Raw genomic sequence first — 15,506 nt, 5'->3', positions numbered from 1 at the left:
TCATCCATTTAGTTGTAACCCAAATACAACAGACTTGATGTTTTTTTTTGCAACCACACTATACCATACCATACACATTTCACCTTTATCAACCTGTATCTTCTTGGGGTTGGTTTTTTACCATGTGAACAAGATCGGGTAAAAAAAATCGTTTCAGGACCAGGGACACAGGATTGATTATCAAGGATACGGGTAAAGAAAGATCAAGGAAAGCCAGAAATTGCACAGGATGTGGTTCTTCAAAGAAGGACATGGTCTTCAACTTTAAGCAGATCATCACACCATTTAAAAGAGATTTGATATTGCCATGTTGAAGATGAGGAAAATAGTTCTAGTTCCTCACAACAATAACCGACGCAATGTTCTCCTCCGGCCGTGCCTGTATTTCTTGCCATTCGAGCGGATGTGCCTTCTTACGATGTTTGTACAGATTGGAGATGTAGCCAAACGATTTAAAGCAAAACGCACATTGGTACTTGTTTGAACGCGTGTGCGTCGTCATGTGCTCGATCATCGTCAGCTTCAAGCAGAACCCTTTGCCGCACACCTCGCACTTGTGCTTACGCGAATCGATCGTTGCCTCACACGTGTTCTTCTGGTGGCGCTTCATGTGGAACATCGTGCGGAATGTTTTACCACACAGTTCACAGCTAACTGGACCATCCTGGGAGTGTTGCGACATCATGTGCTTCTTCACGTTCGTTAGCCGTATTTGCTTGTCGCACAGCTTACAGGTAGTAAACTGTACCAAACTATCGTCGTGAATGGCTTTGTGCACTTCCAATGCACCACGTGTTTTGAACATCTTTGGGCAGTGTTCGCACATGAGCATCTGGTCCGTGTGGGCTGTTCGTTTGTGCGCTCGGAAAGCTTTCAGATTGAAACTGTAAGAAGACGAAAATATGATTATCTAGGCGTAAAAACATCAAAACGCTACCAATATTACGTACTATTTGTCGCAAACGTTGCACCGCACATCTTTCGAACCGTGAATGCAATCGATATGCATTTTCAAATTGGCCAAGAAGTTAAACATTCTTCCACACTGGTCACACTTGTACTTCTTATCCGCTGGTATCGCCGTGGTTGGTGTATGCGCTTTAACCATGTGCGAGTCAAGGTTCTGGTAGATCTCCTTACAAACTTCACATCTGTTAACGATAAATAATAACATTCACGTACGATCTGTTTCTCCCTTTTTTCCTTTGTATACATGTATTACATACCGATACTTCTCCGGATTGTTGTGCAAATCAATGTGCGTGATCAGGTGCTGCCGGTACAGATTTCTCTTGTTACAAATTGGACACTTTAGGTAGGCTCCCTTGTTGTGTTCCTGCTCCATATGTACCCGCAGATCCCAGAAGTTCTCGAAAGAGGTCGTTTCAGGTGCATTCTCTTCGCACACATCACAATAGATGCGTTTGTAGAAGGCAAGCAGCTCCAGATCCGGTCCCTTCTCACGCTTAACGAGTGGTTTCGGTACGTGCAATTTTTCGTGCTTGTTACGCAACTCCTCCGACTCAAACTTTCGCTTACAACGACTGCAAGGGAACGGCAGATCCTGTTCCAGTTGACCGAGATGTACACGCATATGCTTCTTGAGCGAGATGTTACAGTCCGTAATTTTTCCACAAACGTTGCATCTATTCAAAAGGAAAGGAAATAATTTACATTACGACAACCATACCGAGTGTGTTTACCAAACCAATCGACACTAACTTATTCTTTTCCGGATCCTCGTGCGTTTCCATGTGGCTTACAAACATGCCAGGCGTAAAGCATTTCTTTTCACACAGCGTGCACTTTAAAAAGCCCGGCTCATTGTGCACCAGCTTGTAATGTCGGTCCGCATCAATAAAACGCTTAAAGGACACGTGGTCCACACAGTAGTGACAGCAAAATTCTTTCACATACTTAAATATTCGCTCATCTCGATCGTTTCGCATACGTTTGCCGGGTGTCTTTCTATGTTGTGATTTTTCGTAATCTGAATAACTGTCCTGGTCGCTTTCACTTTCATATTTTGGTTTCCGTGCGCGTATCGTTTTTCTTTTAGTACCATTTACTTCCAAGTCCAGTTGATCATCTTCAACAATTTTAAGCTTTATATCTGTATTAAGGGCAGCAGTACATGCTGCGTTTGCGGCTTCTAGTTTCCTTTTGGGTGGTCTACCTCTACCACGTTTAATAGGTAAATTTGCGGTACTGGATGTTGCCTGGAGCGGTGACTTCGTATCTTTGAGATGATTATCATTCTTTTCCGTACCTTGTACACTCGTTTTATGCTTTGGAGGTCGTCCTCTGGGTCGTTTAGGCGTTTCTGGGGAAAGGAGTGCATGTGTCTCTTTGGGTGTTTCCTTTGGACTGGCGTCCTGCTTCACTTTCGATGGACGGCCTCTACGTCGTTTTGCTGGCTGTTCTTCAGGTACTGTAATATCCTTTACATCGATTTGTGCTGACTCTTCCGACAGTGGTTTATCCTTGTCGTCAATGTTAAGAGTATCATCGTCGAGCATATTGTCCTCCGTGTGGTAGTAGTCATCGAAATCTTCATCATTGCTCTCATAATCTATTACCTCGACAAAATGTTTCTTTTCTTCTTTGCTTGACGACCCAGCGTCGGTTTGATTATTGAGTGGCAGGTTAGTAACTCTGGTCGGTATTTTTCTTGTTATAGGCATTTTTTTGTTATTTAAATCTTGTTCTGGATCTTCATCGAGAAGATCACCTTGCTTTACCTCGCACATATCGATTACAGGCGCTAGAAGTGAAAGCAACACATAAACAAATATAACGAACCAATGGCAAGTCGCTTACCTTGCTGCTCTATCGTGTCATTTTCCTCGATATCTTCGCAATGAATACCAGCCAGCTTGGTGTAAAACAGATGAAAATCATGCACACTTGTCCAGCATTCCTGACATACGTGAGGGTTTTCTGATGGTTTAAACTAACAAGGTAACAGACAGAGAAACGTGAGAGTGATTTAAATTTGCCGGCAAAAATGCTCAAACAAAACGTGACCTACATCAAACCATAAATGTTTTGATATGATCGAAGCCATATCGAGCTCGATGTTGGCGTCACTAAACACTTCCATAAACCACTTCGATTCGACTGCAAAACACAGTGCACAACTGTTGTTGTGCGTCATTTCGGTTACGTACTAATGATTCTTATGCAAAGAGATACACTACGCTGTTTAGTACAACTAGAAAAGTAGTTTACAATTAAGGATTTGGGAAAACTTCTTTAGCAGTGATGCCACTTGTATTGTTTTCCACCGAACGTAAAAAAAGGTAAACATTATGACGTTTCGATCTGACGTTAGCCAGGTTTGACACATCACATGTCTTTGAAGTTTAGAAAACCGTTGGTAATTTAAAAAATAATGCGTCCCTAAACGTGTGCAATAATTACGGTGCGGATATGTGTGGAGAACAATGATTATGCTTAGGATTAACAGACAATTCAACTAACAAAACTTTCGTTGAACATTGATTGGATTCCATGTTTCATAATGGTGTCACTAAAAGGACCAAACTCGGAACAGCACAATAGAGCGTTGGTGGCGAGATTACTTTTTTATTGCTTAACAGTATTTTTTATTCTTCCAAATACTACGCACTATGCTAGCTTATCTTATGTAGGTTTCATGCAATTTAAAAAAAAAGTGAGCAAATTACACCTAACGTTCATTTTACACGGTCCGGCCTATTACAGAACTTACAATATGTTCAGAACTATAATTGCTACAGTTACGACTGTGTATCGACAACGCAAAATTATTCTATGCTATGGCTAGATCGCAAGATACCTATTCCATTTTACATGTCACTTATCCTGACTCACTGATGAAAAACCAGTAAGTACTTATAAACTTCAATAGTTTGCAGTGATGTGTATAATCTATCACAAATAAAAAAAAACTATTGCTGGTTACCAAACATGTTAAAATCAATAAACAAATCATTCAACTATATTGTAAGAAAACTCCTATAACAAAAAGTATGTTTGTACAAGACCACAAGCGACAATACAGTCTTCTTGTTGTTGTGTTTAAAACTCTTGATAAGCGCGAGCCCTTAGGAGCTAACAAAGTTTGCGATCAATGAATGTTGCTGTTGGCTTTAGTTACGTATTTCGATTACGGTTGCAATTCCCTGTTCGGGTCTTGCCTGTACCTCCTGCCATTCGAGCGGATGTGCCTTTTTCCGGTGCTTATACAGATTCGAAATGTAACCAAATGTTTTGAAGCAAAATGCACACTGATACAGGCTAGTGCGCGTATGCGTCGTCATATGCTCGGTCATCGTGAGTTTCATGGCGAAACCTTTACCGCAAACTTCACACTTGTACGGACGCGAATCAATTGTGGCCGAGCACGTGTTTGCCCGGTGGCGCAACATGTGGAACGTGGTGCGGAACATCTTACCGCACAGATCGCACTTGACCGGATCCTCCTGTGAGTGGATTGTTTTCATGTGTTTCGCCATGCTGGCACCGCGCCTCATTTCCTTACCACATATCGTACACTTAACCGATTTGCGTAGCGTTTCATCGTGGTCACTCTTATGCGATTCGAGACCGCTGCGTGTTTTGAACATTTTCGGACAATGTTCACACATAAACATCTCGTCCGTGTGTGCTGAACGTTTGTGGGCACTTAGAGCTTTGTGATTGAAGCTAGAGTAGAAGGAAACAGAGAGATTTTAGAGCCCCGGATTTCAAACAACCTTCAAGGTGAACACTTACTATTTGTTGCAGATGTCACAGCAAACATCCTTCACACCATGCACACGATCGATATGACTACGAAGGTTCGTCTGATATTTGAACATTTTGCCACAATGCTCGCAGCTGTAGTTTTTCTCATCCGGTAACGACGTATCCGGCGTGTGAGCTTTGATCATGTGTTTGTCTAGATTTTGATGAATTTCTTTGCACACTTCACACCTGCAAACGATACAAAAAATGTTACTATAACATCCAAAAGAGTGGTAAACGAAAGAAACATGCGTGCTACGAACCGATAGTGTTCCGGGTTGTTATGTACATCAACGTGTACCATCAGTTGTTGGCGGCAGGCATTCTTCTTACCGCATAGTGAACATTTTAGGTAGGGCGTTTTGTTATGCTCCCCGGTCATGTGCACCTTCAGATCCCAGAAGTTATCGAACGAGGTCGATTCGGGGCTCCTTTCTTCGCAGATATCGCAATAGATGCGTTTGTAAAACTCAAGCAATTCCAGATCGCGACCCTTTTCCTTCTTGATAAACACCTTCCGGCCGTGCAATCGTTCGTGCTTGTCTCGTTTCTCCTCGTTCTCGAACCTTCGTGTGCACTGATGGCACGGGTAAGGGAAATCCTTTTCGAGCTTATCCTGATGCGCTCGCATATGCTTCTTGAGCGTGATTTGTTGATCCGTGACCTTACCGCAAATATTACATCTGTGTTGGAAGAGAACAAAACAAAAATCATCGTTTAGGGTACAGCTTTGTGGAAAGCATCAACTCGTAGGAAATTACTTATTTCGTTCCGGATCTTCGTGCGTCTCCATGTGACTCACAAATCCACCCGGAGTAAAACACTTTCTGCCACACTTGGGACACCTCAGGAAGGCTGGCTCGTTGTGCACTTTCTTGTAGTGGAGATTCGCATGATGGAAACGTTCGAAAACCACCTTCTCCGGACAGTAATAGCAGGTAAATTCTTCCACGTAGGAAAATATCTTTTCCTGCAACTGCCGGAAACCGAGCGACTTTCGTGTCTTTTTTCTCGACGTATTGCCATACTTTTTCCAATCTTCGTTGTCGATGTCGTCAAAGTCGGATTCCAGCTCGGATTCGCTGCTGGTAATGGATGTCTTCCTTCTCCGACCCCTTCGGCGCAACTTTTTCGGTTCCGGTTTCCTTACAGCTTTTTCTGTCTTTAGTTTTGGGGGTCTGCCTCGGCCTCGCTTCGCCGGTGCAACGACTTCCTTCTTTATGTTTACATCCGGTTTGATGTCATGGTTTCCGTAATCAATAACTTCGCTATCATCATTATCCGCTTCCAGATAGTCTGCTTCATCCTTCATGTCTGCATCGTAATCCGCATCATCATCATCATACTCGTCGTCGTTGGTCGCTAGGTAATCCTTTTCCCACTCTGCATCTGCCGCTTCCATTTTGTAGCTCGCCTGTGCCGCACTGGCCCTTTTGGGGCGAGAGCTAATCCGTGGTTTGGTTTCATTGTCTACGCTTTCGTCGTTACACTCTTCCAAATATTCATACTCGATCTCTTCCAAATGTTCTGCATCCTGTGACAGTTCTTCTATTTTCACATCTTCCACGGGATGAAATTCGAAAACTGTAACAATATCATAGGTTGTTTGGAATGATTACTTTGTTTCCTACCGGCGATTGGTGTGAGTGGCGTTTTTATCGCCACTAGGTAACTTACGATATTGTCTGATGTCTTTTGCGTTGCATGAGGAATCTTCGGGATCTGGTGGATAGTGTATCGCTTCTAGCTTATTGTAAAACTCGTGGAACTCGTTCAAACATTTCCAACATTCATTACACACGTAAGAATCGTTGGCCGGTTTCAGCTAAAAACACAAACACAAATCACAAAAGGAAAGCGTGCTTTATTATGTTGGCCAAAATGGGCCGTGTGTTTACGAAATATATGCTCTCGCAGCATTTGTTTGTTGTGGACTGGCAGGGGGCTGGATGATGATGCTACATACCCAAAGATGTTTTGTTATTACCGCTGCTATATCGGTGCTTTGCTTTTCGTCGCTGTACACCTTGAGAAAGCTTTCGGGCTCGGTGGTCAAGCACAGCACACAATTTACGAATTGTTCCATTTTTAGCCACTAAATATGATATTTTCCTCAGTATAGCATTACTGTTCTGTTCACAAACAAAAGCGAAGGAAAAATGCGTTTGACGTTTGACGCTTTGGTGAAGACGCACTGTGCTGCACAATGGTTGGGTGGAAAGGACGTTTCGAGAGATAATCGCAAATAATTGTGTAATCATTTTCAAACGATAATAAAACACTAAATAAAAAAATGTTTTTTTTTTACTCAAAACACCGTTTAACGGGCTGTAAACTAATGGCTTCCTGGCGTCATCTATAAGAGAAACCAAATAAATAAATTAAATCGTGCGATGTTTTCTCAGTGGTCTGTTTGATGCTACACACACTTGGGGTTTCAAATACAAACTGGAGGTTTTATGTATGAACTTACGGTAGTTGGTGAATACTGTCTATTAGTAAAATATTACACTACGTAAAGGATATTTGATTCATCGACACATGAAATGAATTAAACAAAGCCAAACTAAAATATTTTATAAAGTGCCAACAAATTCATATCTAGTGTTATTGCGATGTGTTTGCTTGTGCAAAATCGATGGTGCAGAGCGCTGTCTGGCTATTTACCGTTTATTTTATGAATCTGTGTTCTGTTTTATGTTTCGTTGAATCTTGCAAACTGCTGTTCGCAACGTTTACATTAAGCCAATAGGGTTATATTACGAGCTAAGTAAGATTACATTTACGTTCCTTTTTGTTTGTAAATTGCTCCTGTGATTCCGTGTTTGTGGATCATACATATTCTGGAAAAATGGAATGTTTATTTACCATTTGTTTAGAGTCATGGGCATGTTTAATGAACTTACTTGTCGTTCGATTCCAATGAAATCACCGGAGAACTGCTGCTAGGATCTAACTTCGATGCTAAATCTGATATCGCTACAATTATTCCGGCAGACTGTTCCGATGCATTACCTTTCACTATGAATAAAAAGAATTTTTTTCTTTTATGGTTGTGGCATGATGCTAGATGGGATATAACCAATTACCTCCAAGGCATAACCCTTGATTGTTCGCCAACAAGCATCCTGTATTGCCCGGAACGTCCATGCTGGAAATATTGTTCAATCGTACAATGAAAGTTACTTGCCGGAGAAAGTCCTTCAACATTAATTGTGGTACAATTTCGCTTACATTTTATCCAGTATGCTGTCTACTTGATGTTCCATGGCTTTTCCTACAGATTCCTTTTTTACAGTTGCAGTTATTTGGTTTTCTGTTGCTTATTTCTATTGGCCACCAGGGAAATACTCGCAGTAGATTCTGGGATGATAATCAAAACAAAACAATCGGACGAGATGTCAATAATTTTCTACCGAGATGTATACATGTTAGATGGGAAAATTACTCAAGGTAAATAGCATACAAGGTATAATTCAAATTGAGCGTTAAATAATGGTGCATTCCCAACATCAGAACGAATTTGGAGATTAAATGCGGTTGACAGCTGGTGATAAAACGGTGCTGATGATCTTTATTTGAGATGTTTCACGATTTTTTTGTTTTGCTTTAGGTTAGTCGCCATTATAAAGCAGTACAATTTAGGATATTTTTTATGCAGCATGTTCCCATGCTCTATTTATATGGTAATCATATCTAACTTTATGTTAGAATAGAGATAGAGCTACTTAAGTTTACTAACATCAGTAGCCTGAGTAGATTAAACTACAATAGGTAAGCCAACGCAGACAACATATGGTCCAGGATTTCAGAGCACGAAAACCAATCGATGCATGGCAACGTAAAACCTGTCGAACCTGGCGACAGTGTTTAATAGCAAATGATTATAATGGCTCAGAAGAAGCTCAACTCGTACCACGGACACAACGCGTACCAGCATCCAACGACCACTATTGTCATATCTCATGCTAAAAGCTTAGTAAAATTTTATGTATATTACCTCCTGACGCTCTGGACGCGCCAAGCGAGAGTAAGAATCCAAACGATTTCCCCGCCAAGAACGTAAAGGAAATGGCACCCCGTAATCCTTCGGCTCACACCGCTCTGGCGCAACGCTCGTGCCATGGTGCCACCTCTCGTATTGCAGAGCGGGAGACATAATTTCCAAATGAATTCCAACTCTCCAGTGGAACATTTTAATTTGGAAAAGTGACCTACAGACGATTCGGAACCTGGTGGAACCTCCATAAGCAGCCGGCGGTACGGCGGTGAAGCAGTCAGGGCGGTGTCCGGATGTTTAAGTTTGTGTAAAAGCGTAGCCTGAATATGACGTATAAAGAGCGCGGTTTCAAACTATTTCCTTTTGTACCGGTTCTGGGGCTTTTTTTCTTTTTCACGATTATTCACTTCGGTTGAATGTTTGAATGGCGCTCTTCAGGTGGCTTGCGCCACCACACTAGGCGCACCGGGCTCCATCAGAATGCTATCAGGATTCGCGTAATGGGTCCGAAAGTTGGAATGAAGTTCTTCTAGCTTACACACTTCTTTTTTATGTGCCCGCGCAGAACGAGGTTGGAGGAAATAATGAAAACTAGGGAAGTTGAAATAACTTCGCATTGAAGCGTTCCTAAGGATGTTCGAAGATGGAGCAAGAGAGATGGGGAATATAAAGCGATGTAGTACTTTTTTCTTAAGGAGAAGTGGTCAGGAACTGTTTGCATGTTTTCGAAGTTAAATAGTATGAAACACAGTGAGAGATTGTGGATTTAGAGATAGAGAGGCTGGTTCCAAAAGCGTTATCAAAATAAGTATGGAATGTATAAGTGGAATTGGAGCGTAGATGATAGTCTGTAGAATATTTAATCGAGGGTAGCTGTCTTCGCATACAAATAATAAAGTAATTAAGAAACGATAGGGAATTGCTACGACTTGCCTTAAAAATATCTGATAACACAACCTACGTACAATTAGTATCCTTGAAGGATGGCAACATTGTGAAAAAAGGCTTTCGCCTTAAGTTCAAAAAAATATTTTTTACTTGCTGTACGAGAACATCAAGAGGCTTTAGGCGTAAAGAGATTTCACAGCTGCCCCGTACAGAATCCGGCTGTGACACCTAAGAAGCGCGTTGTAGGACATATCCCAAGGCAACGGTGCAGGCACACAGGACAGTACACAATGCATGCGTCCGGGAAATTGGTAACAGGACTGCCGAGCAGAGGAACGGTGGCCAACAGAAAGAACTCTACATCACTTCTCTCTCCCATCTCCTCTTCACCCTCCCCTTCCGCGGGAAGGGAAGTATTTCGTTATGATATGGTTGTTGTAAAAAAAAAAGAAATATATTATTCTCAGCAAGGCTATGACGCTTGTGGGCCCGAATGCTCTGTTAGCCCAACTGGCGGCCGTTCGCTTTAACGTTCCATTTGCATGCGAGATGCTGGTGAGCGAAGGTGCGGGCAAGGTGAAACGGTGTGCAGCTGCTTTATGCGTAACACCGGCACGGCCTAACCGCATCCGAGCCAAATCCTCCTCCCGCTGGTTTGGAAGCTGTCGGGTTTTTTGACAGACCCTTCTGTTGTCAGGGCATGGGCATACTTTCCCGCGAGAGATATGGCAGCGGATTACCGGGCGACACCGTGACGGTTGGGCGGCTGGGTTGGCAAACGGGACCGCGCCTGCATGCAACGGTGACGGTCTGGGGATATTGCCTTGGCGTTTTTCGTGAAGATTACGGACCGGCGGAGAAGATGGAAATCAAGATACTGTCGAGCGCGCAGAAATAATGGCACTATTAAACTCTCTAAAGACTGTTAAGACGGTGCTAACACACCGCCATGAATGCGTAAAATGCATCTAGGCTTCCAGTTGATTAAAGTACGACGTACCGGTCTGGGGGTAATATTTTTTTCGCATCCCCACATAAAGCTTCGGTTTTTTCTGTTGCTTTTTCACTTGTACAGCAACGACACGCGTTCGTCTTACTTTAGTTTGATTTCTTACAGTTGCTGTTGCTGTGGCAAAATTGATAAAAGTGTTGGTGAGCTTTATGCGCGGATGTACCGTACCGGATTTAAATGTTTACGAGGCAAAAGATTGACACCATAATGGGGCTAAATGAAAGTTGATTTATCGCCTAGAACGGTTTAATCAGCTCAAATACTTTCCAACATTTTCACTCAAAACAGCTTTTAAGGCGACGTTTTTAGGAGAAAGATTAAATGTTTAAAAGTGCTACGAATAGTTCGTAGCCGCATATGAGTCAAAGATGCTCAGGAGGATTTATGGACCCGTTGGTGGAACAGTGCCCGTCCATATCGTTGTACTCAGAGCAACTCACATCACTGGTAAATTTGAAGAGAAAATTTACAACCTGAGAAATCATCAAAAATCGAAAATCGAAATCGTAAAGCAATTTACATTAATGTTCGTAAATAGTTATTAACACTTCTAATGAACTTCTCTTGATAAAAATGTCCAGACAATTGGTTCAAAGGTTCTTAAAGATAAGTCAATTATTTTTTATTTATCAGTATACTTATTTGAAGATTAACCAGATTTCCCAAAGAGCTTGAGACTGCATTGCTAGACCTCGAATAGACGAATTCGAAGTGCCTAAAACTGCACTGACAGTGGAGCAAACGTGTCCGCGTGAATTCTGACTGAGGCTTCTAAATATCATCGTATGGTTGAAAGCATCAATCATGAAATTGTCTTAAGAAACAGTTCTGCAAATTATACCGCAAAGTCAGACATCACTCAACTTACCAACTTACACCAAAATGTACAACTGTTCCTGCTATTGTAATACCACAACAAGCACGATTTTACTGGAAAGCTTTCTCCGAACCGTTTTAATCAAACTAAATCAGGTTCAAACAATGGGCGAGGGTATTTTGCCCATTTCCTGTAAATTCTTCCAGGGCACGGTTAAACCGAGAATCCTCTTGTTTTCAGTAAGCTATCAATTACCAGCTTGTCAGCAACGGTTTTCGATCGTCCGCCTAAGTACTCTCGTGCCAATTTGTACCTTCCGGCAAAACTCCGGTGAGTTGACTTACCCTGGGGCAGACGAACGCGTGGCACCATCGCAAACAAACGACAGTTCCTAGCGGGGTTTCGGCCCCTTTCGTTCACCGAAACAGTTTGATTCCGGGGCTAAAAATGTTTTCGCTACAGAGAGGGAAAACTAATTCCACGCGCACACGCCCGGTACGCTTTTCGAAACCCCACTGCAAACCTGAGAGCTGTCTGTCCGTCCACCGTTCAGTTAGACTTCGGGTTCGCTGCTCAAGACGGTGGTACGAGTGCACTCACCAATAATTAGCTTTTCAGTAGCATCGAATTGCATCTGACGCATGTATCCGGGATGCACCGGACGGGAAAATGCTTGCGCTAGGAAACGCGCCGTTACGATCCGCTTCCGATACGATCGGTGGTAGTAAAAGGTCGAAATATCAGCTTGCAGCTAGCCGAATTGGCAAAGGCAAGCGTTTTTGTTACACTTCATTCGCTTCGATTCGCCTGGATTCGTCCGTGAATTCGCAATGGGGATGCTCCAGTGGCCACGACAGCTTTAGTCGAATGCCGAATGGATATATGTACGCGGTTGTTCTTCTGTACTTGCCATCCGCTTCTCAAACTATTCGCTCGATTTAATTTCGACCAACCAAACATTGTCGGTGTGCCCACCTCGCCGTACGAAAACCCCAGCTGCTAGGTCGTTTTTGCCACTTCAAAACCCGATCCCGGTTCAGCTAGCAGGATGCACCGGGATTCGTTTTTCACCGAACAGACAGCGGCAGCTTAGCTTGGCAACCTGGTCCCGGAATGCGCGTTGCCTGTGTGCAAGGACGAAGTCCTTGACAATGTCGATGTACGAGGAAATACGCGACGAAATCAGAACCGCGGCGCAATGCAGCCGGTCTAGGATGGAGGTGGTACAAAGCGGTGGCCGATTCGCTTTTCTCCGACCATGGAGTTGTACTGTTTGCTGGCGAAAGAAAAACCGGAATCGCAAAACTTTCCTATTTTATGCCAGCACAATTCGTCTTATTGCTTTTCACTGCTGGAAGACGTGCTGGTCATGACGAGGAGACGAGCCTGAGCAGCGAAAGCAAATGGATGACGCATGCCCCAAGTGTAAGCAAGACAGTGGAACGATAAAGAAAGACATAAAAACCGAAGGAGAAAATGCTCAAACTTACCATCCATAAATCATATGGTGGTGTTCGTCCTTCGGAGCTGACGGGCTGGCCCGACCATACGTACATACCTTTCCCGGATGCACATTCCCGTACGAGAACCCTTCAAAGCTTTGGCCATATTTGTGGATGCCTTTTGCAGGGTTTCGGAAAAATTAGGAAACCCGACATGGGGGGCCAGTCTTCCCACTTCACTACCCCACTACAACCATCGCAATCGGCGTCTCATTTCGTCGCGGCCAAATGTCCGGTCCGGGCTGTTGTTGGATGAGTTTGCACTTTTGCACGGCATCCAGCCGGAGGGAATGAGATGGCGAAGAAATTCGCGTCCATTCCGTGAAGCCCGGCGACCACGGCGAGTGGCGTAAATGGTGCAATAATGGCAACTTTGTCTCTTTGGTGCAAAGTTTGCTTCTTTTGGGTAGAAGGTGTCTCAGTAATATTTGGAAGAAGAACAATATTTTCGCTTCCCAATGCTCCCATTCCGCGACCGCACGTGTGCGCTTATGCTGCTGGCCGACGCTTTATTGTTACCGGGTGTGCCAGTGTGTGGGCCCGTATTGACATTTATGGTGTTTTCACTGTGTCTCGGTTGGTTGCAATGGTTTTAATTACTTTCGGTACGTAGGACGATGTTTTTTTTTTGTTATAAAACCAGCTGTATTGTAGCTGCGTTGGCGAATGAGTGGATGGCGATGTGAGTGGAATGCTGGATTGATCATATCCAACAAGCATCTTGTTGGAAGCTATTGTGATTATTTTTGGTTTTTTAATAACAGAACCAATGAACAACGCCCGGAATGGTCATCCAACACGTACAAGCAAGAGCAGTTTTATTGCTTCGCTTGATTGAGTGTCCTTTCCAATTTATGCTGTAATCAGTTTGATTTAATATTTCCGTATTTTCTGTTGCATAATACACTCAGACATTTTTTTGGTGTGATTTAAATTGTGAAAATATTGCTACTTGGTTAAACAAAATCTGCTAGGTCTTCTTTTTTATCTTAGGATAAATTATAGGTTGTGTCATTTTATGGCTTTGCCAGTTGGATTGTACCACTAAATCAGATAGCAATTCAATCAGAGATACAACAACTGTCAGTGTATTGGATCTACGGTCTAGGTACGATGGAATGCAAACGATGGGCTAAATGCCTATGCTGTTGGAGTTGTTGCCGATTTAACTCCGGGAAACTCAGAAATCATATCTTGTTTAGCTCCGAGTGTTGGGAGCTACGGTTCGATTGCATCCAGCGACAGCAATACGTTAGGCTTACGCTAGATGGCGCTCGCTGCTAACAAGAGATCGGTGATCGATTATCCGAGGGCGATCCGCGAAAATACCACTAGTAGAGAGGCTATACAAGCGTGTGCCAGGGAAAAGGGAGTTCTTCCTAACGAATACGCGAAGAGAATAGAAGTTTTTTGGTAACGCTACCCAAAAAACGCCAAACAAACGCCCCCTTAAACGATACGATATGATACTTTTTGTCGGGAAAGTGGTTACTGGGCGCAATACCGAGCTGCTATTAAAGGTTATCAGATGGCCTTAGTCATGCAGTCATGCAGACACCAAACCAAAAGAGTGCTAGAAAAATCATGCGAATCGCTGCTATCAATCCAGAGCCTAATTCCCAAAATACAAGATAGAACGGTTGTCAAATTCGTGGAACATTTATGAGACTCATTGCGAAACAGTACTGTTAAATACTTGGAAGAGCACTGAAAATTCATGAGATACTCTCTGATATGTGTACCGCAACCGAACGTTCTTCCCAGAAAAAAAAAAACAGATCCCGAGCAAAAAGGGAGTGGAGTTGTAATGCCGCAGACAGTTGATGTAGTTTTGAGCGTTTCAAGGTAGTTGCTACGCTCCTGAACAGTTTGACAAGGATTAGGATCGGAATGTTCTCGAAATCAAATCAAATCAAAGTTGTAATTGGTACAGACCTAGTGGATTCGAAGATTTGTTCCGTAACTCTCTTACTCAATGGAAGGGGTTTCCAAACTACCGCCATAGGACGTCGGGAATTCGGCCCTCGAGAGCATGCGATACGGTCCGCGACGCTATTGTTAAAATTTAGACCTTGTAGAACTGGATTATTCATCCAATGTTGTAATATTTTCTAACCGTTCATCTATCAATTATTGTTTAAGTTTATCGAATTAAAAGGCATAAATTCGGAATAAAATAATATTTTGAGAGCAATGGCAGTGTACCTGTAATATACGTAATATACTGAGTTATTGGCCCCTAGCTACGGTAGTTTTAACCAAGTATCGCAACGCACTCTGAAGTACGGGTTCATGGAATCGTACCATGTTTTATGATTCCTTTATACTTATTTACTTATTTGGAATCAATATTTTATCAGTATTTTTAAACTGATCATCGTGTTGTACAGCATGCCAGAAGATGCTCACATAATTTTCATAATGGTTATCATGATGGTTAGCAATTTGCTCAAATAATTGATTAGTTTCGCTGCATAAATTATGCGATAAGCACCAATCAACTTTAAAATATCAATA

At 42.7% G+C, this 15,506-nt stretch overlaps 3 protein-coding genes across 3 annotated transcripts; all 3 read right to left on the bottom strand.

The window, feature by feature from the left end:
- Nucleotides 1-331: 331 nt before the first annotated feature.
- Nucleotides 332-3,157, bottom strand: LOC128718916 (zinc finger protein 43-like). The gene is made up of 6 exons (XM_053812532.1): nt 3,032-3,157; nt 2,821-2,953; nt 1,723-2,731; nt 1,227-1,646; nt 951-1,151; nt 332-884 (listed from the first exon to the last, which is right to left on the bottom strand). The coding sequence occupies exons 1-6, from the start codon at nt 3,155-3,157 to the stop codon at nt 332-334; spliced, it is 2,442 nt and encodes an 813-aa protein (XP_053668507.1).
- Nucleotides 3,158-4,133: 976 nt separating this feature from the next.
- LOC128706751 (putative zinc finger protein 66) lies at nt 4,134-6,856 on the bottom strand. The gene is made up of 6 exons (XM_053801693.1): nt 6,737-6,856; nt 6,448-6,595; nt 5,532-6,354; nt 5,034-5,453; nt 4,759-4,959; nt 4,134-4,689 (listed from the first exon to the last, which is right to left on the bottom strand). The coding sequence occupies exons 1-6, from the start codon at nt 6,854-6,856 to the stop codon at nt 4,134-4,136; spliced, it is 2,268 nt and encodes a 755-aa protein (XP_053657668.1).
- A 696-nt stretch (nt 6,857-7,552) lies between these two features.
- On the bottom strand, nt 7,553-8,039 carry LOC128708917 (uncharacterized). Its single transcript, XM_053803898.1, has 4 exons — nt 8,005-8,039; nt 7,860-7,921; nt 7,677-7,791; nt 7,553-7,613 (listed from the first exon to the last, which is right to left on the bottom strand). Exons 1-4 carry the CDS (start codon nt 8,037-8,039, stop codon nt 7,553-7,555), a joined length of 273 nt encoding a protein of 90 aa, XP_053659873.1.
- Nucleotides 8,040-15,506: the final 7,467 nt, after the last annotated feature.

The sequence above is a fragment of the Anopheles marshallii genome, chromosome 2, assembly GCF_943734725.1.
Source record: "Anopheles marshallii chromosome 2, idAnoMarsDA_429_01, whole genome shotgun sequence".
NCBI lineage: Eukaryota > Metazoa > Arthropoda > Insecta > Diptera > Culicidae > Anopheles > Anopheles marshallii.
This window is presented reverse-complemented; position numbering and strand designations above follow the sequence as displayed.